The 21,157-nt window shown below is 35.1% G+C and overlaps 1 protein-coding gene across 2 annotated transcripts; it reads left to right on the top strand.

Annotated features, from left to right (window-relative positions):
* The first annotated feature begins 50 nt into the window (after nt 1–50).
* On the top strand, nt 51–9,905 carry LOC127858702 (uncharacterized). Of its 2 annotated transcripts, XM_052395933.1 has the most exons (9): nt 51–560; nt 1,366–1,534; nt 1,848–2,013; nt 2,624–2,815; nt 3,824–3,956; nt 4,263–4,489; nt 4,797–4,919; nt 8,310–8,509; nt 8,883–9,905. In XM_052395933.1, the coding sequence occupies exons 1-8, from the start codon at nt 401–403 to the stop codon at nt 8,475–8,477; spliced, it is 1,338 nt and encodes a 445-aa protein (XP_052251893.1). In that variant the 5' UTR covers nt 51–400; the 3' UTR covers nt 8,478–8,509; nt 8,883–9,905. The 2 variants fall into 2 exon arrangements, with proteins under 2 accessions (XP_052251893.1, XP_052251892.1); XM_052395932.1 differs by having other exon boundaries at nt 8,310–9,905.
* The last annotated feature ends 11,252 nt before the right edge of the window (nt 9,906–21,157 follow it).

Consider the following 21,157-nt stretch of genomic DNA (forward strand, 5'->3'; position numbering starts at 1 on the left):
TAGTGATGTCTAACCTTCATGCCTTTTCCTCCAAGCTGTCGCCTATAGCTTGTTTAGTTATATCAATTTATATCAATTTCTTCCATTCAAACTTAGCCGGTGATGTCACACTTCTTCGTGTCCAATAATACACGTTGCATGTAAAATACGTGGAAATAAGAGTGCGGTAGAAGTGCTATGCTCCGCTAGTTTTGTAACATAATTTTATTGAATTAAAAATTATACACTTATTTATATTCTATATTTGAAGAAACGCTGGAGATACAAATTACTCACGTTAAAGTGATCGAATCAAACTGAAATAACTAAAAACACCTAAAAGTCGGTATTAAGTGATTGTTCTCATATCCAAAATATCTAACGGCACACTTACATTGCAAATCGACGAAACGTTCTAAGTATGACGCGGTTTACGTTTGCGGCGTTAGTGCTTGGAACGTACTTACTCTACGTCGACGGCAAGACAAGCTTCATCAAGGACATGAAAACTGACGTGCCTTTTCCGCCTGTGAACACCCAGAACGTTCCGGGAATCCCCGAGGGGCATCTTCGACCGCTTGGTGAGCACGTTATTTAAGTTCTCTTTTTGTTGTTAATGGCATCGTATCTTATTTGGGAACACATATATAAGACAACTAAAAGGGTTGAGTTGAATGCAACGTTCATTATTGAGTATATTTGAATCTTATTTGTGATATCTTCAGGGATTTGAGAACGATATGTCAATCCTACGCTTGTTGGCGTAATGTGTAACTATAATGCAGTAAGCATTCTTTTGAAACGTTAAAGGGGCCGTCCAACAGATAAAGCGTCGTATCGACGCGATTCGATATTTTGGGAAACTACGAGGATTGCTTATATAGCTAAACAATACATCTATTCTGAATGTGAGCGTGGATGGTCGAGTGGTGTAGGCAGGAGGCTTTTTACTCCAGGAATCCAGGGGTCAGTGGTTCGAGCTCTGTTGAGGGTTACTTTTTTCCTTTTTTTAAAATTGTATTCTTGTTTTTTTAACTGGAGATTTTTAGTTCAAATGTTTAAATTTATCAATATAAAGCATTTAAAGCATTTAATGACAAGCTTCAATACATGCCAAAATCTGTTGGACGGCCCATTTAATACAACGGAAACAGTACGAGTGGGGCACGTATTAAATGGTATGTGTATTTTGTCTATCGCAAACATATTGCATTGGTCAACTCAGACCGAGAATGGCGTATCTCATCTGGTCGATTATGTATGCAGAATGTCCTTCGTACTACAGCGACGATATATTACAATTACGTACATGGTAAATAATGAGATTAACGAATAAGATAATGGGCACAAGAAATTTGTTACAATTTACTGGAATTTAACCATCAGGATGGCAGAGGAAACCGGAAGGAAAGGTTCGAGAGGAAAAGGATGCGTTGTCGCCTTCCACGTTCTACATCAGGTACGTGAAGACCGGAAGGCCCGCCGTGATGCGAGGGGTCCTGAAAGAAGCCGCAGTAACCGAGAAGTGGGAGGAGGATAATTACTTAAAGGAAAAGTGAGTCTTTGAGCATTTAGCCTAATTGATAACGTCCCTCTGGTGTTCATGGAAATACTGGTAAATTAATTTGGCACTACAGAACTGAAGCTAACTGATCTTAGTTGAAATATCAATTTAAGTTGACAGTTACGTCTGAAGATGTTTTATATATTTATAGGCAAGATTACTTGTTACTGGCTGAACATGACGCGGCGTAAGGAAAACTTCTTCGCTGGTATTCGTATGTTCTTCTTTTTGTGGGGAAAAATTCACGAAATACGCTTAATTATTCGGGCCAATGATTTCACGACTATTCCTACTATGGCTCCAGGTACGGAATGCTGAATATGACCATTACGGTGAAGAAAGAGGTCATGAACCGAGATCCACACACAACCAAGCGGCGCATGCTCTTCCGAAAGTTCCTCATGGACTATAAGTACGAGAACTGGTATCTCACGTCAACAGTTCATGAAGTCATGCGGAAAGAACTTCCGGTGAGCTTCCATATTTATAATTCTGTGTTATTAACAAAAAAGGAAATATTTACAACTTTGATTTGTAAACTATTGGGCGGACGGTTTCTACAAACGACTTCGCGAATTTAATCACGTGACCGACTTTAGACTTTTACAGTCCACAAATTAATTGGTTAACCTTAATGTACATGTATAAGTAACGTCTGTATCTTCAAATTTTTATTATAATCTAACTTATAGTATTACTAGTTTGTTAAAAGATTACCTATACAATACTGGTGCTGCTGCTTCAACTGCTAATGAATATGGTGTTGTTGTTAATGCTTCTGAAGTTGCTTATGTTTTTGATGCTGCTGCTGCTAATGTTGGTGTTGATGATCACGTTGCTGATTTTAATGTGGTGTTTTATGTTGTTGTTGTGTTTGGTGTTGATGATGAAGCAAATTATGATTTTGCAACTTCACAATAACATTATTTATAACTGAAGTACGGGTTAAAATAAAATTAAAAATGATGATAATAATAGTGTTACTGATGAAGAATGATTATGATGACATTGAACATGAATAATATAATAATGCCGCCTCAATGATTGCTCTGCAATCACTTAAACGCTGCTCTGTTTCAGCTACCGGACGTGCTCTCGTGTGGGACATACAGAGATCGCCTGACGGAAGCAGAAGTGTGGATGAGTTCCGGTGGCACGGCGTCTCTGCTGCACTCCCATGGCGACCACAACGTCCACTGTGTGCTGGACGGCCGGAAGGACTTCATTCTGATCGAGGACCAGTACCAGAGCGTCTTCAACTTCGAACCCACTGTGAGAAAATATGCATTTGTCTTGTTCTTACTTTTTCCGGAGAAACATCACAATAAACATGTACATGTATTAAAGTATTCGGATTCACTGAAGTAAAATATACATGTACGTACTTTAATTCATTCAATCACATTTTATCGTTTGTGATTTTTTGTTTGGTTCCCTTAACACTTAACACGCTTTGCGGGGTGCTTTGAACAGCAAAAAAAAAACAATATTACAATACAAATTGTATCACTTGCATCGGTTTTGATCCTTATTATCCCCTTTGATTGCCGGCCATTTTGTTTTATGTCTGTTATTTCTCAAGCTACATGCAGTCAACAAACGCATTGATATATATGCAAAAGAAATGTAAGAGAAATCTGACGACTGAAAGACAAACGTAGGATAAGTCATATACATATTTTAAGCATTACAATGCACATGACATAAAGGTTTTAAATGAAAATTACAAATAACTAAAATCTATCGATATACTTGACTTTTTACCTTGCTAACAATCAATAGAGAGCTTTCCCTTATAATTCTGCTCCCAGGGGAATTGTCTTTCTTTAGTTGGTTTAAATGGCTCTTTTATGGACCCTCTATTCTTGATTGTCATTTGTATTTTTAGTATCCAACTTCACAGCGATGGACATGTTTTTGTGTACACTTGATGAATTTGTTTCAGTATTAAGAATCACATAGCTATCTAACACAATATGCATGGTTTAAGTACCTAAACTTAAACTTTGTGTGTTTTATCAGTTTCGAAATCAGTATCATAACAATTTAATAGTAAAATTTATGTTGTAATTATCGAACTCAGAGTGCAATAGACGTTTATGTTCCAGTGTCTCAAATCAAAAGAAAAAGTTAAAAGGTACAAAGATTAACACACATAAAATGAAATAAAAGCCAAACTCAACAGCAAAAATATGACATGTAAAAAGTGAAAAAATAAAATATATAATTATACAATAAAACGTGTATTTCTGTACCTGAACTTGGAAGACTTGATTTCAGTATCCTAACTCCGGGTCAGGTCATTCTCCGATGGACATGGACATGATTAACGCCTACAAGAATCCCAAGATAGCAGAGACGCCCTGGGTGTGGTCCACCCTCTGGCAGGGGGACTGCATCTTCGTACCCGCAGGTAGGGGCTGTAACTTCGTACCCGCAGGTAGGGAAGGACTGGATATTCGTACCCGCAGGTAGGGGGGCTCTAACTTCGTACCCGCAGGTAGAAAGACCGGATATTCGTACCCGCAGGTAGGAGGACTGTTCTTTAATACCCGAAGGTAGGGGGGACTGTTTCTTCGTACCCGAGGATATGGGCCTTTTTAGGGGGAGGGGCTGCATCTTTGTACCCGAAGGTAGTGGGAAATGCATATCCGTACCCGCAGGAAGAGGGGCTGCATCTTCGTTCCCCCAGGTAATTTAAATTTGATGACTTTTTTAGGCTACCTCCATCAAGTTCGAGCATTTGGTCGGAGTATTTCGTACACCGTACAGTTCGCACCCTCGGTTGCATATGAGAGTCTAGATTGTCCGGACGAATCGGGTAGCGGCAAACGGAAGAAGAAAGAAAAGAAGGCTTCGAAAGGCGATGCTGAACCGGAAGCTGAGAACAAGAAACTTTCCCTTGCCGATGTCGAGTTCATGTGGACGTACAGTGATGGAGAAATGGTAATGCAGACAACATATTTGTAGTTTCTTCAGTTCAAGGTTTTAACTATTGATGCAATCATTCCAACCATTATGCTATCTATAAAATATATCAAATTATTTTTCGACGAGCGCCAGGCATAATTAGCTTCGTTGTCATAGTTTTAAATAAAGATTAAATGAAATCTATGTGGACATATTGTTTCATCAAATCCCCATATCCTGTAGATTACGAAAACGTGAACTCCGTGTCAAGACTGGAAGGGTTTTAAGATTCAATAACCTGAAAGGTATCTAGTAGTCAAAACATATGCGTTTTATGCTGCAGCGTCTAAGTGACAGAGCACTTGTACCCCGCTCCCTGAGGCGCTTGCTTCTTCTGTTGCTTCGCGACGGAGATCAGTTACACAGAGACCAGTTTGTGCACTTCTACGAGGACGCGCATGCGCATGTAAGTAGTAGTAGTTGTTGTTGATGACGAGAATGTAATTTTTAGATGGGCGCTTTAGCGCCCGTCTAAAGTGCTTAGTGTGAAATTCAGGTCGATACGACTAGGTATGATTAACCCAATACCCGCTTGCGTATCCGCGCAAGAAAGAGTTGTATAATTTATGCAAGAGGTTTGAGTTCTCCAATTATGTGTATTCACAAATGGCAACATTATATTAATATCGTGTTACATTCAATATTTTCGAACGGTGTTTTATAGAAAAGAATCAATGAACAATGATCGTATTGTACGTGTCGCGGAGGAGATTGTTTATGAATGATTAAAATAGTCCACTTTCTGCTGCGTGTGCGTGACGTAGTATTTTCGCTCAGCTCATTCATAAATCTGAGGCTGGCGATAAACAAAGGGGAGTCCGTGTGAGAATAACGCAGTAGTATAAGGTTACGCTTGTTTATATTCACAGGTCTCAATTAATAATACGTTGACCACGAGTTCAACAATTATTACAGGGATACGATAGACAACATAAAAAAAATGTTTCATTATCGCTGAAACTGTTAAAAAAACATTTAAATATAACAATAATATTCTCTAGTCTTGCTGTTTTGAAATAAGGTTTGGAATTTTGTTTTCTAAATAACTTAATTCAAAACAAAAGTTTAATTATAGTGTTTTTTACTTGTTAGTCGCATATTTACCGCATTATTATGTTTGTTATAATAGGCAAACCATACATTAGTAAAATTCAATCTGCCTTCGCACATAGAAGGAATGGGTCAATTAGGTGCTGCGTTTCCTTTGCTTACTTCAGTTAGAGGTCAATTATTTAAGTAATAGCAATCACAAGGCTCCGACTTCAAAGGAATTGCGGAGCTTTCTTACATAATAAAAGTCGTAGTCGCATGGTATTTGCGTTTTGCGTCCTATTTGGTCACGTGGTTCTTTTTCCCGGTTGTTTTGGCATTCATGATATATGAGGCTATTAATAGATGCGTCTGTCGATAAACAAAGGAAAGTTTACGGGTTATAACAACGCAATAGGTTACGTTCTCGCATACAACTCAATGACGTAGTACAGGTCGTAAAATGAGAGATTCGGGAAAAAGTTGACGCTTATTTATATCAAAGACCCATATTATCTATAGGTCTTTGTTTATATTCTCAATTTATAAAACGTTGAACATAAGTTCAATAATAACTTCAGCGATACGATAGACAAAAAAAAGTTTCATAATTGCTAAACCCGAATATAACAAACAATTTATAATAATAATACGAATGCAATAGCAGAAGGTTAGTAGAAGGTTAAGCTTGTTTATATTCACAGTTCTCAATACATAGACAGTTGGATATGAGTTCATGAATTACTACAGGCATACTATAGGCAACCTCGAAAATGCTTTTTAATCGCTAAAACCGAAAACAACCTAATATATTATATTAAATATATTTATAACAATAAATGTCTTTTAAAAATGTAGTCGGCGTACACGCTGACTTTGAAATAAAATTAGCAATTTACTTTTCTAAATAATTAAATACTATTAAACAAATGTTAAACTATTGTGTGGTGTTTTTCACTTGTAAGCTGCATATTCACCGCATGAAATGTGTGTTAGCATTGTCAAACCACACATAAGTGTGAGTAAAATAAAAAATATACTACGGGAGAGCACTTCATATGTGTCCTCATATGCCTTGTTATGAGTATCTTTCTTCACTATCGAAATATATCGTATGTTTATATTTGATTTAAACGCAGTTTTCTTTCGACACATTTAAATCACACGTCAATAGCGCCGTCATGCGAAAATGGGTCTTATGCGTTTCGGCAAGCGTTTGTTAAACCCAACATGTGCTTTTGCGCAGTCAGGCCATAGGCGATGCTGTTCGCTTTAAAATCACTCAATATGTTATGTTTCTCCTTTCCAGAAGGAGTGATAGCTGAGTGGGCTATTTATATGATGGGCGCATATGGAATAAGACCCATTTTCACATGACGAGGGTCATTACAAATCTCATTGCGAATTGAAAATGCCACATTTAAGAACAATGCTTTTTGATACAAAATTGAATTGAAAATAGCAAACTTGTTAATAATGGCAGCCTATCCACACATTAAGGAATGATTTCCAGACGTGCTGACCAAGTACGGCAAACATTGTGGTATGATAATTAAACGATTTTCTCTTATCGTGACACTATACTATTTCGCTAATGATTGTTTTCTCATCTTGGAGGCGAAAGTGAAATTTTGCGAGATGGATTGTAACGCGTAATTGTAACAGGGCCACAATTTGTGTCGTTTGAGCATACAGAGAGTAGTCCGGAATTCCTTACACTGAACAGTGCTACATCCTTTGAATTGAGCACATACGCAGTGATGTAGCAAAAATTCAGAGGTTGTATCTCGAATCAGCTTATTAAATATTCGAAAATATTTATGCGTGTCTGTTGGCGTTATGTAAAAGTCACTAAGATGAAAACTGAAACAGCTACGCCTAAAAGCGCATGAGTGCTCTATACCTATGTTTATGTTAGCGTTGTTGACACCGTGTGAACTGCTCGGGTAATAAGTAAAGCATAAACAGCAATGTTTATATACTTTTATTCCTCCATATACAAGATACGAAGATTGTTGTATATTTTGAATTGTATATGGTGTCAAAAATCAAAAGTTTTGTACACGGAACTTTCATTATGAATTTATATTCTTGGTGAGATAGTCATTTGATATAAGAAAAAAATATTCCTTTAATATGGTGACTGCAAATTTTCTTTATATTAAGTTATCATTACCATTTTCATCATACTTTCTATGCTTTCAGAACTTCCAAAAAGCATGTTGTTTTTATTTTGTCTTAGTTATTTCTATGAAATAATAGGGATGATAAAAAGTGCACACAAAACTCGACCCGTGCGCTATGACACACACTTTATAAAGTTGAGTTGCGTGTGTTCATTTCAAACTTGCGATTGATTTTCAAAAATGAATTGCGTGTTGAATTATGCAATAGCGAACATCTTCAGTGCCTTCAGCGCTTTGATTATTATCGTGATGGTGGAGGTGGAAATGATGATTACGATGGATAGAGTGACGGTGGTGGTTTTGATGAGGAATGTGGTTTATTGATTGTGATGATGATGGTTGCGGTGATTATGATGATTGCGGTGATGCTGATGATGCTACTGCTGCTTCTGCTTTTGCTGCTTATGATGATGATGATGATGATGATGATGATGATGATGATGATGATGATGATGATGATGATGATGATGATGATGATGATGATGATGATGATGGAATGGTGATAAATGTGGTGGTATTGAACACAACAACTGAATGTCAAAAAATATGTGTTAATCGCCTGTTTTTGGTGGCTTTTATAGGAAGCTAATCTAACTCCGACGCCAGACGAGGTCTTCCACTTGATGACGCCAAACAACGCGCGCGTGCACCTGTCACGTGACGAGATTCTCGCGCTGTCCGAGAATCGTCTGCAGTCCGTTTGCGAACTTCTGAACAAGAAAGAGGCCCGAGTCAAGGACGAACTGTGATCAACAGGCCACACCGAACTGTGAATCGAATGGTGTGAGAACTTAATTTAGTAGTTAGCTTATTCATAAAAAGTGTAAGCAATATAGGATCGGATTATGTTTAAGATGTTTTATTTTACCATATACTTGAAAAATATGATCTCGTTGAAAATATTTTACATGTAGTGCATTCCAAAAAAATGTCTAAAAATATATACATACATACATAATATTGAGAACAATGTCGGTTATATACACGAATATGATTTACTTATTATTTACCGATCTAAAGTTGGACAAGATCACAATGTACATGATATTCACAAAAAGTGCAAAATAAATGCCCGTATGTTCAGAAATGTACAATACCCTTCAATTATATAAAATATGGTTTGGTTAATATAAATGACCATATAACTGTTTTAGGCATGCTTTTACAAGAAACCTGATAGGCGAGACTTGGCGAAAAGTACAGCAGAGAGTGCACATGCATTGGTGTTTAACAAAAAAAGCTTTTAGCAAAATATACATTATGAAACGGAGAGAAATAAAATAACAAGTGAAAGGAGTATAGAAGTTTGAGTGTATGAATATGAAAAATACGTGTATGATTAAATATGGACAAAAATTACATTCACCATGTAAGAATCCAAGCATATTTAGTCCCTTAATGATAGTTATAACCATATTATTTTCGTTGTTGTATATTCGCCCATATGGCGTGGTTGTCCTTCCTATGTATTATGCAAGTTTGCATGTCGAGTATTTGTATTTCCAATTGTAATATTCAATCATGTATTCAATTCAAGTCAAAAAGTATGTAAAACTTCTGTGATTAATGTGGTTAACTTGTTATCTGTTGAAGCATTATTTTAAAGCACTGGATTGATTTGTTATGCACAGAAATAATTATCTTACAATCATGATTCCAAAACCAGAAACGCTATATTGTTACCTTCAACGGTTTATCCATTCTTTCATATTGTTTAAGTTACTTACACATATCATGTTCATTATGATGTTGTTCAATATGTCACTGCCGCACACTGTAAAATGATGCAACTGCCGGAAACTTTGCAATATAGTATGCATATATGATATACCCATGCATTTTCCAGATTTCTTTATTGACGTTAGTGTTCAAATGCACTATGTTTAATTTATCATATTAAAGATGTATGTGTCCGCTTCAAATGTATATTTGTGTGCGCGTGCTTGCAAGTATGTCTGTGAGCTCGTATGCGCGCGTGTGTGTGGGGTCCTTGATCTTAGTGGTCCAATTGCAAACGATCAACGTGTTGTTTATTCATATATGATATACGTGTACACGGTACTTTGTGTTGTTGTATGCTTCAGACAATCGACTTTCATTAGAAAATAAACGTAGTTTATGTTCCTACTGACTTGAATATTGCAATAAATACAAATTTGTTGCATTCGTGGAAGAAACAGTGTGTTCATGTTCATTGAAGACGAAACCTTCGCCGTCAATCAACCCAGCATATACATCCAATCATTAAACTTGGACATTTAGTGATTGACGGTCAATCTATTTAAACTTGATTGGTCATTTTCGGCCCTGGCACTACTTAAATGTACCTCGGGAAAAATTAAGAATACTTAAATGTTTCCCGGGAATAGGACGCGAGCTATTGATTAAGGGGCAAAAACTAAAAAATTTGTTTGATAGTGTGTCGAAGATTTATTCGGGTTGATAAACGGACTGGAAATAGTACTTGGTTATCGACCGACTGTGAGTAAACGGCTGGACAGAATTTTTTTTAAGTTAATTTTTTTGAAAGGTTGTCCAATTGCCGATAGGAGGATCAAGGGATGCATTTGATTAAAGCTACTTTTGACATTTTTGCGGCCCGCGAAGACAGGTCTATGATAAATTCTAGTTAATGACCTTCTTATGATTCCAATATCAGAGGGTGGGGATTTTTTTTTCATGGCTCTTTGTCAATTTATTTCTCATTAAACATGATTTTATATATTTATTTGAATATATTGGGCTCCTAAAAAAAAAAAACCACTATCCAGGGTACGTTACTTCCACCTTTGATATCACCCCCTCGTATTATATAACAGACTTAATACCATTTCAAATTGTAATCGATGCCATCGCTGGCATCGATTTGATTCCATAACACAAATAAATCAAAGTACTGACAGTACTGGTGTGACGATGCTTTTGAAGAGGATGGATATAAAACATCAATTTAAGTCTATCTATATCACCACAATTGTGTATGTTGATACGAACATTTGGGTACGATAAAAAAAAATGGGTACGAAAATTTTGGGTACGAAAAAAAAATTGGTACGAAAAAAAATTGCGTACGAAACATTTTTGGTACGAAAAAAAGTTTAGGGGTACGGGGAAGTAGTACCCGTGGGTAACTTGACCCATTGAGCGAAACTGGGAGGCTGGTCACATTCTTGTTCATTAAGTATGGCAATACCTTCATGATGATTCTCGAAAGTAGGTATGAGCACATAGCCGGACCATGTGAGCTCAATCGTATGAGCACTTGACTATCCGAGTTTGCCCACGAACATATGGATAAGTTAACTAATAGCTAAATGACCTTATACATGTATATGCTGAAATCTAACAATCGAACGAAATATCAAACATGGTATGTACACTTAGGTGGTTGTGTAATTTCTGTTAGAATATCGTATTCAATATGTAAATTTTAAATGATTGTGCCCGCACTTGAGTTTGTTGCCTTGTTTGAGTATATACGCGCCTAGGCTGCACCCAGTCTGTGTATTTGTGTTTTTCCAAGGTAATGAGTTACCTCCGCGCTGAGGCTGCATAATGTTGGGACCCGGAGTGTGTCCAGCAATCCTACCTAATTAGATTAGATTGAAGACAGTTGGGACGAATTTTGAATGATAGCTGCAATTTCCAGCTATTTGTTTTGTACTGAAATACTTTTTAATTTTTTATATGGTCAAATGCTGCGGGGGTGAGATTATCCGGAAAAAAACACCTGTCCGGAATGGTGACCACAAAACAGACAAAATATAACATTGCGCCGGGAGCGGGAATCGAACCGGTGTCGTAAAGGTGAAAAAGCGAATGTCCTTGCCACTGCGCTAGCGGGACGGACAATTACAAAAAGAGATGTTGTTATATCTATATATATCATAGCAGTGCAGCGTTTACAATTTGCAGGTTCGAAATTGTTCGCATTCTTTAGTTTTGTGATCACGTAAAAAGTTTATTTTAAATGTTTTATTCGCAATTTATTTACTAAATCGAGAACAAATCTCAAACAAAATAGAGAAAATATATAGTTGTTTCATTGGTCCATAAAAATAAAATGGATGTAAAATTACTAATTTTAAATTAACGTTCTGATATACTTATTGAATCTGTTTCCCCAGGATATGCTGTTCTATTAATATTTACCTTTATCAACACGAACGACAACTCTGCTAGGAGAATGTTATCAATGAAAATCAACGAGCAATCTCCTATGCAGTGGCGAATGCCAAGGGAAGTAACTGAAAAATCGAGTTATCTCAATCGGACTGGCTCGGTCTTTTACATAGGTTCCCATTGTGAAGATTTTTTGACTGGTTATCAAACCTTAGACGACGCTGTTCCAGCATCGTCAAAGACGATGTTGTGTTGTTGTCTTTGTAACTTTCGAATTAAATTCTAATAGCTCCATGATACAAAATTTAGTGTGTGGCGTGAGTCACCGTACAAAGTAAGAACCGACTATTTAATTTATTGATTATGAACATCTTGATTTGTTTTTTAAGAAGTGATTTAGCTTTTTTATTGTCATGCAACAATAATTATTAGGTTTTAAAATATTGCCTCATTGCGAGCAAAGCGAGGGACTGAAATATGTCATAAGTCATAACCGAATACTGGTAGACTTTGCGACGAGGAGTGTTGGCGCATGTAGAGGACAGTGTGCATGTTTGTTTGCAATAACGTTTTCATCAACATCATGTTCGAGAATACAGACATTCCTTTTTTCTATGAGTGTCACCTTAATATAATAATTAACGTAAACATTATTAAAACAAGGGTTTTCATTATCTACACGTTTCATTTACTTTTCTATACACACACACACACACACACACACACACACACACACACACAGAATTTAGTAATTTAGTTTGCATACCTCATGTGTTCATTAATTGTCGTTTCTTCACGTAATACCTGATCACATTGATACAGTTGTTTTAATCATCACACATATAATGCCAATAAATATACATGCCACATAAAAATAAGTAACATCTATGTCCACAAAGTATAGGTAAGTAATGCAATGCCTGACAGTTACAGTGTGTCTGATTACGTTTACTAACATCCATGAACTGGGTACAATAATTCTTTTTGCTGATAGAATGCGAAAGGACAACGATAAAAAAATGATCATGGACATCATGAGGACAATGCTGATGAACGCAAAGTTTATGTCATTACCATCGTCATAGGTGGTTAGCGTGTGGCTATGATATTAATTTGTGAAAACATCATTTTGAATGATAAATAATCATATTATAACGAACAATCAACTTTTCTGAGCAAAAAATCACTATCAAATATATATATATACAAGGTATCCAACTCAAAATCATATAAATTTTAATGATTATGTACCGATATAAGAAGATTCTCGTCAATGAATGCAATTCCATGCCTGGCATCTAGGCAGTTCCCTTACCATAGATCTATCAATACACTCTTAGCATCATCTTCGTCACCTTCATCGATTACATCATCGTCATAAGCAGCATAAGCAGTAGCAGCAACAGCATCGGAAAAAAGAAGCAGCCGTAGCATTAGTACATGTTCATGCATAATAATAATAATAATAAAATAATAATAATAATAATAATAATGATAATAATAATAATAATAATAATAATAATAATAATAATAATAATAATAATAATAATAATAACAATAATAATAATAATAATAATAATAGTAATCAGGCTCGTACTTAGGCCATGGGCCCTGGGGCCCGCCCCCCCCCCCACACACACACAGCTGGCTGTCAAGTTAGGAATTTGTTTTTAATAGTATGCCTACTGAACGTTTTCTCTCAGGCAAGGGCCCATACGGCCATAGTACACATTCCAAAACGAGGAGATACGTTGTATTGTCCCTGATAAACAAGGGGATAAGCGCTAATTTACTCGCCAGTAGAAATAAGCCACCAAGGCAATGTTTTCTTATCGCTTGTACACACACCCCGGACCCCATGCATCATCTATCGATGGTTGATGTCACACGTCTTTTGATTGGCCAAGGAAAGAGAAGCAGCGAATGGAAGCAAATGATAAAAGAGGGCAAAGGTCTATATATTGCTGACGTTAATAATGTGTGGAAAAAGTGTATTGGAAGCAATTAGAGAGGTGATATGGCTAATTGTCATTAATTTGAACCGGAAAGTTTTTTGTCCAAGTCTAAGGCCCATAACTTCGCCAAAAAACAATCGACCGAAAGGAAAGTCATACTTCATCCGTAAGTCATGTAGGTTGACTCACACACACAATATCAGGTCAGTATCTTAAAGCGTTTTGAAAAAAAAACTCCGGAAAATGAAATGCCAGACGGACGGACGGTCCGAATGCTTAATGCCACCCCACTTGGGAGCATAATTATCAGCCCTTTATAACGGTAAGAGTTGCGAAAAAAATCTGGAAAACGTTATTATAGAGAAAAATTTAATTCCAATGGCCATAATTGCCAAATGTCAATGGACCGGAACGTATTTCACACTTAATATGTTGGTCATATAAAAACTCACATACCAAAAACCAGCTCAATATCTGAAATGGTTCCGTCAAAAAACTACGGAAGACGGTTATAAAAAGGAAAAATTTGAGGTCGCAGTTGTAGACGCTTTTGATGGTTTATCTTTGTTGATGATGGTGAAAGTAAAACTGTGTAGTAAATAAAACATTTCATTAATAATTTACTTTGAAACATTAAAGTATATGTAAAGTCAAAGAGAAAAAAGTATTATGATTATATGTCAGTCATACTTTATGATACATTTTGATTTTCAAAGTTTGCTTTAATCGTCGTAAAATATCATACATTTCTAAAATCTAATGCTTAAACATTTGGGTGAATGTCACACCAATTTTAAAGCTTTAAACTTCAGATAGGTGCTGATTTGCTAGCTATATTCCATAATTTTATATAACAAAACTAAGTTTTTTTAAGCATTAAAATTCACCTTGAAAAATGCCAAAATAAAAAAAATAGGGAGGGAAGACTCCTCCCGCACCATACCCCGCTTGGCACCACCCATAATAATAATAGTAATAATAATAAAAATAATAATAATAATGAATATAATAATAATAATAATAATAATAATAATAAAAAAAATAATAATAATAATGAATAATAATTAATAATAATTAATAATAATAATGAATAATAATTAATAATAATTAATAATAATAATAATATAAATATAATCATAGCTGTAAAAGAAGTAGCAGCTGAATAGAAACATCAACATTATAGTCACAGTTAGAATGTATCATAATCACCAAAGCATCGCCACTGCGACTACCATAACATAAATGATCGTTAGTACACTGCAACCAGAATCTTCAGCAGTATTAAATTCATTATCATTAGCAACATCATTATCATCGTCATCATCATCATCAAAAATAAGCTTTGCCGCTAACATCAACATTATTACGACAACTTGAACGTGATTTACGAAACTTTAAACTGACAAAAATAGGTAATCACACTCTTACTTTTCAAGTCTTGAAAATACTATTAACACATTAGAAATAGCATGAAAGTTTCTTACTCAGACACACGTGGAGTTCGTTCATCATGGGTATTTCGATATTCCTATACACTTATTAAATAAAGCAAAAGCACCATTTATTGCTTTCCGTGCAAACAATTGCGCCGTCTCCTTACAATATTAGGCAGTACGTTCCTTTTCCTTAAACAAAATTAATTTCAAATTATTACTGTCTTACCGTACTTTCTTGTAAATAATTCGTTTCAACTCTAAAACATACATTAATCACTTAAGTAATTTTAATGTAGCATATGGCTCTATAAGAAATTAACATGTAAATAGATTCTAAAAGGAAGCAACAAGAATCAATAATATACTATATTTTACAATGTTATGGAATATACAAGTTATATCAAGGAAAAGTGCAATCTGGGGGTTAAAACTTAACATGTTAAATGAAGCTTAATATAGTGTATTTTGGACAGTACATGTCTTTTTTATATTCGATCAAAGCACTGTCAATGTTTTTTTTTATAAAATTATATTTTACCAGCCGTGTTTTTAACGAATGTTCGTATTAAAAGTACAAATAAGTGAATAATAAAACTCTGCAAACATGATCAGGAGATATTTATTGTTAACGTTCAATAGTCGTTTCTTTATAAAACAATGAATGCTCCCCTTATGAAGGCGCTATGAGAAACTGTAACTAAAGTGTGACCTTGAGAATATCTATTATTAGTCTCGGTTACCTTTACCTTCACCCCAGTGACCTCAAACCTCATCAAAAGGTAGCGGTACATGCAAGGTACCTACATGCCGAATATGTAAGAGATCGGTAAAATATTGAAGGCGCTATGAGAAACTGTAACAAAAGTGTGACGGAAAGTGTGACAGAAGGAAGGAAGTAAGGACAAACTGGCAACTGTACGCTCCCCGAAAATTTTCGGGGAGCATAAATATGCGTAAAGGCAAAACGAGAAAAAAACTACATTAGACGTTATAATGATTTAGCTGGTGTCACTTCTACCGATGTATATTTCTAAGTGTATATAAAACAATATAAATATATAGCTTCCTCTGGAAAGAGCAATAAGTTCGTTAAAATGAGACGTGTAATCACGTTACTACAATGATAATTATATCGCATTGTGTACACACCGGTCTTACTGACAATATCGTAGTGACGTCACCATCTATGTATAGAATGAATCATTGTGTACACACCGGTCTTACTGACAATAACGTAGTGACGTCACCATCCATGTATAGAATGTAGAATGAATGATTCTATAGAATGAATCATTCTATACATAGATGGTGACGTCACTACGTTATTGTCACATCTAAAGAGCATTGACAAATTGTAGAACGAATTATATCGTTTCTAATCGCCACGGTTACATTCAACTATTTTTCAATAAGACAAAACTAACAATCAAGCAGTGTACGAGGTTTTAGAGGGGGGAAATCAAATCTTACATGCCGTGTTGATGTTTAAACGCACATTTAAGCGCTGAAAAGCAAATGAAATGAGGTATTTTACACATGCAAGTACTTTCAAAGTGGTATCAAACTGTTACAAGGTAAGTACGGAAGATTGATTAATGTCTATTTAAGTACAAGCGAACGCTCTTTAGATTCATTGTGATAGAAATTGTTTGAAGGCGGCATTAAACGTTCATGCCGAAACAAATGACAATTTTAGCACTTTCTCATGGATAGTGAAATTTGACATCAGAAGCCCTGCTACTTTGTGTTACAGTCTGCGTAAAATACAAAATTCAAATTATAATGTATAATGTCCAGTCCTCAGAGAATCATTAAACAGATTTCATTTAGGGTCAGCCCCTTAGAAAGTTACCTCAACAGCTCGCAACAGGATGTCCATTAATAAAACACCACCTGTCATTAACGGCCCCTTTTAACATAATAGCCATTGGGGTCCAATTTTGTTGCGTTCCCAGCAAATGTCCAGTGTCCCTAAATGCCCCCTTTCACTTTTTCTGAATGTGTCCCCTGTACACAATGACAGCAACGCTTGTACCCTCAATCAAGGTCACTAGGGGTCAGTTAAGGTAATGGCTACAGGAGCCAAGGCCATAGACAGACCTGTGATCAGGCCCTAAAATAGGGGACTGTATTATGGTCACTCATTTGCATACTGATATTGCTTTTACTAGCACAAAACTTGTACAGATTTTTTTCTTTAAACAAATATTATAAACTTTTAATGGAATATAAAAGTTATATAATAACCTTTGATGAAAACATGCATCGAATGCATTTTGTCTTAGTTCAATATTTTGCCTCAACAAATGATAATGTCATTCATTTGCTTCAATGTATTTAACAAATATACCAATGCAACAAATATTATTATATTGTAAAGACCAATAAAAAAAGAGATACATTTAAGCAACATATAGGCATGTATACTTTGTGCGCATCGAAAATTTCTAGAAAGATGTGTTTAAAAAATTTCTTGAAACTGTTATGAAATTTGAATGCATATGTATGAAAAATGTTCAATAAACCAAAATCCTGTAATTAACTGGTGTATTAAAACATGGATATTGTCATATGACTGAAAATTCTTCAATAAAATGAATTAATATTCAACCATATATTTTAAGCTGGCGCTCAATCTTTGCTCAGAAAAAATATAATTTGCATAAATTGTTGATAGCATTGCATGTTGGGGAATTTAGCAAGAAAAGTAACAAAGTAGAAGCAATTTTTCATGTACAGCTGAGAAAAAAGATTAAAGTCTGAAATTCAATCTCTTCTCATTTATTCTGGTCACTACACAAACATTGCTCCTTTTTCATGTCCCAGAATAATGAAACCCTTCTTGCCTCCATTTGAAAGATTCCATTGATGTTATGCAAATTTCTATAATCTATTAATTAATTTTAGTAGTCTTGACGCATCCATAAGTGGCGTCATACATTATATTATACCTTGAAAGCAAAAACCACTGGGCAGCTAAACTGGATGGTCACAACTTTGTGATAGCAAGCAAAACTACATTAACTTTAAGAGAAATGTTAAGGACTTACAGTTGTTTGACACAACATCCAACAATTAATAGTATGTAACCTATGGGTTCATGGGAAGGGGACGTTTTAAAAAGGGGTCCACTGTGATCGTAAAAAGGGTCTACAGGACTGTTGACATTCATCATCGGGGACATGGTACAATTACCTGGTAATAATTAAGTAATTTCACTTTCATAGGCTACTAATATATACCTTATGTAAATTGACTCCCGCCCTATAGAGCTCTTTTATGTAGTGTTTGATTTTGCCAAAGTGATTGGAGAAGATTTTATTTGATAGTTAACACTTGATAAGTAGGTAAAGTGAAATATTGATAGCTAATAATGGACAGAACAGGACTATCTTGAATTTTCTATTAATTTTAGACCAGTAAATTTAATAGTCATTTTGGCCTGGGGGGCATCATGAGTGGATAAATAAACATAGAGGTGCATGTATTACATATTTGGAAGTGGTTTTGTTTTGGGTATTTGTGTCCTGTTTTAATAACAATATTTGTACAGATGTGACTCCACAGTACTAAATCCAAAGCACTAAAATGTGCACAAAGCTTGCAGCACTGCTTGACAATTCAGAAGACGAATATAGTGGTATTTTTTTGTTGAAACAAAATGTAAAAAATTCAGAATATTTCAGGTTCAGAATTATTTATTTGCAAATTGTAATTTTCACAATGTGATAGACATAGTGGAATATGAGACTCTTATCTTTCTAGTTGACAATTATTTTATTTTATCCAGTTGGAAAATTATATAACTTATATAACAATAAGTTATGTGCATAAAGATAATTGTTCATGCCCAATATGTTATCTGAATAAATCACATGATTGTTTTAAATATTGATTTTTTCAAACACTATTGATAAATCTACATACAAATCATTCTGAGATATACAAAGTCAACTAAATTGGCAAAGTAAAATGTGATGAAGCTGAATAATGGTTTAAATATAATATAATTTATTCAATACAAATGTATAAACAATTTACTCTTTGATAATACATACTTTAAATTTATGTTATAAAGAGTGTATGTTATGATTTTGTTTTCTGTAAGTTCAAATTTGAAGTAAATCAGTGTGTATACCTCAATGGTTCATTCAAAAGAAGTGTCTATTTCTAAAAGTGTTCCTTTCTATGTGTGGCTGCAACATTTTAACGCATTTCATTTCGGACTTGTTGAAAGATGGTCATAGAATTTAAAAACATAATAAGCAGTGATATAATCTTCAAATGTTTTAAATATGTACTGCCAATTTGTTAAACCTGTATTTTTTTGTTTAAGTTTGGAGATTCAAATGTATTAACTAAGTAATATAAACAAAATATATACAGTTGAAGTCATCTTGTTGGCATACATGTTGACATATATTCTAAATAATTATGACAAATGTTACTGAGTGTACATTATGTTACATTCCCAGATGAAAAATTTATTTAATAGATAAATGACAAAATATATACATTCAAATTTCAATTGTGCAATTTGTTGGTTAAAACGGATGGTACTACATGGTTATCAGTTAGGCAATAACTAATATTCAAAGTTTATTGTAATCATATATTCAAACCGTTTGTAACAAAATTCTAAAATTGGTTACCACATTGATTCAAACACTTGTTTTAAGGGAAACAGCAACACTTGTTTTTAACTAAAATGTAATATTTATAATAGCTGAAATGTGGACCAGACACCTGAAATGTGTGTACACATGATCAACACGTAATTCCATCATAAAGATATTGTTAATTGAGCCTAGCTCTGTGATAATGCATGTGCGTAAAATGTCCTCCCAGATTAGCCTACACATGCTAATTCAGAGATGATACTTTCCGTATAAACTGGATTTTTAATAAGAAGAGACTTCCTTTAAATGAGAAATATCACAAAGGCGGAAGTTGTCGTCCCTGATTAGCCTGTGCTTATTGCTCAGGCTGACCTGGGACGAAACTTTACTCACATGCATTAAACCCTCTTTTCTCAAAGCACAGCCCATTAAAATGACCACATTAGACATCTTTACAGACAGGAAGTCTAACACTATCTTAATGGCATCTTACTAACATCTTGTCCATAGTATGTACAGAATTAAATTATTAAAAGTCATGCAACAAATGGACATCAACCCTCTCATTAATTCTGAAGATTCTATTACTAATGACATTTTTTTGTTACTGGTTTACACCTGACCCCAGTTATATGTAAATTTGCATCACTTGAATGTTTTTTTATTAATTACCAATTTGCATGGGAAGAGTCCAGTTACCACAGTTACGAGTGCTGATCATATTTGACGTATTTGTCAAAACCATGGTGACACCTCAATGAGACCTTTGCAATTACTTGCATGAAAATAGCGGAATTCTTCCATAACAGAATAATTTCCTCATAATTAATTACGCCTTTACAAATTTTGACAGAAGAAATGATAAATCTCATTGTGGCGAAGCACTGCAGTCTTCTGTGGTGATGAATGCCCTATAAAAGAGGCGTTATTATCGTATCAATCTAGTTTATTTACACTGTACCTGCAGATCCGGCACAATACATGTCAACGGGATCATCATTGTCCACGACATGAAATTGTCAGCAATGTCCATCAAATTACAGCAGATTGGTTAAACAGGGTTAATTTGCCGGACATTGCAAAATACAGGGTCCCCAGTTCGCTGCGGTAATCTAATTGCGGGGTTGTGCAGGTGATGAATGGTCAAATACCATAGTGTACACATGTACCAGTCGCCACCGAGGAAACAAGACCCCTTGACTCAGTATCTCCCGCTTAAATCTTAAATTGCAATGTTGCATGAGGGATTCACATTCTGACTGTGTTGGTATTGTGTTGGTCAAGTACCTACATACAA

This window comes from Dreissena polymorpha, chromosome 14 (assembly GCF_020536995.1).
Source record: "Dreissena polymorpha isolate Duluth1 chromosome 14, UMN_Dpol_1.0, whole genome shotgun sequence".
NCBI lineage: Eukaryota > Metazoa > Mollusca > Bivalvia > Myida > Dreissenidae > Dreissena > Dreissena polymorpha.

Bases quoted from the DNA above. Each gene is read 5' to 3' on its own strand.
- LOC127858702 (XM_052395932.1), top strand. From the start codon at position 401: ATGACGCGGTTTACGTTTGCGGCGTTAGTGCTTGGAACGTACTTACTC. The intron at 1,535-1,847 runs GTGAGTCTTTGA...CTATGGCTCCAG, and splicing joins GATAATTACTTAAAGGAAAA to GTACGGAATGCTGAATATGA. The intron at 3,957-4,262 runs GTAGGGGCTGTA...TGACTTTTTTAG, and splicing joins CTGCATCTTCGTACCCGCAG to GCTACCTCCATCAAGTTCGA.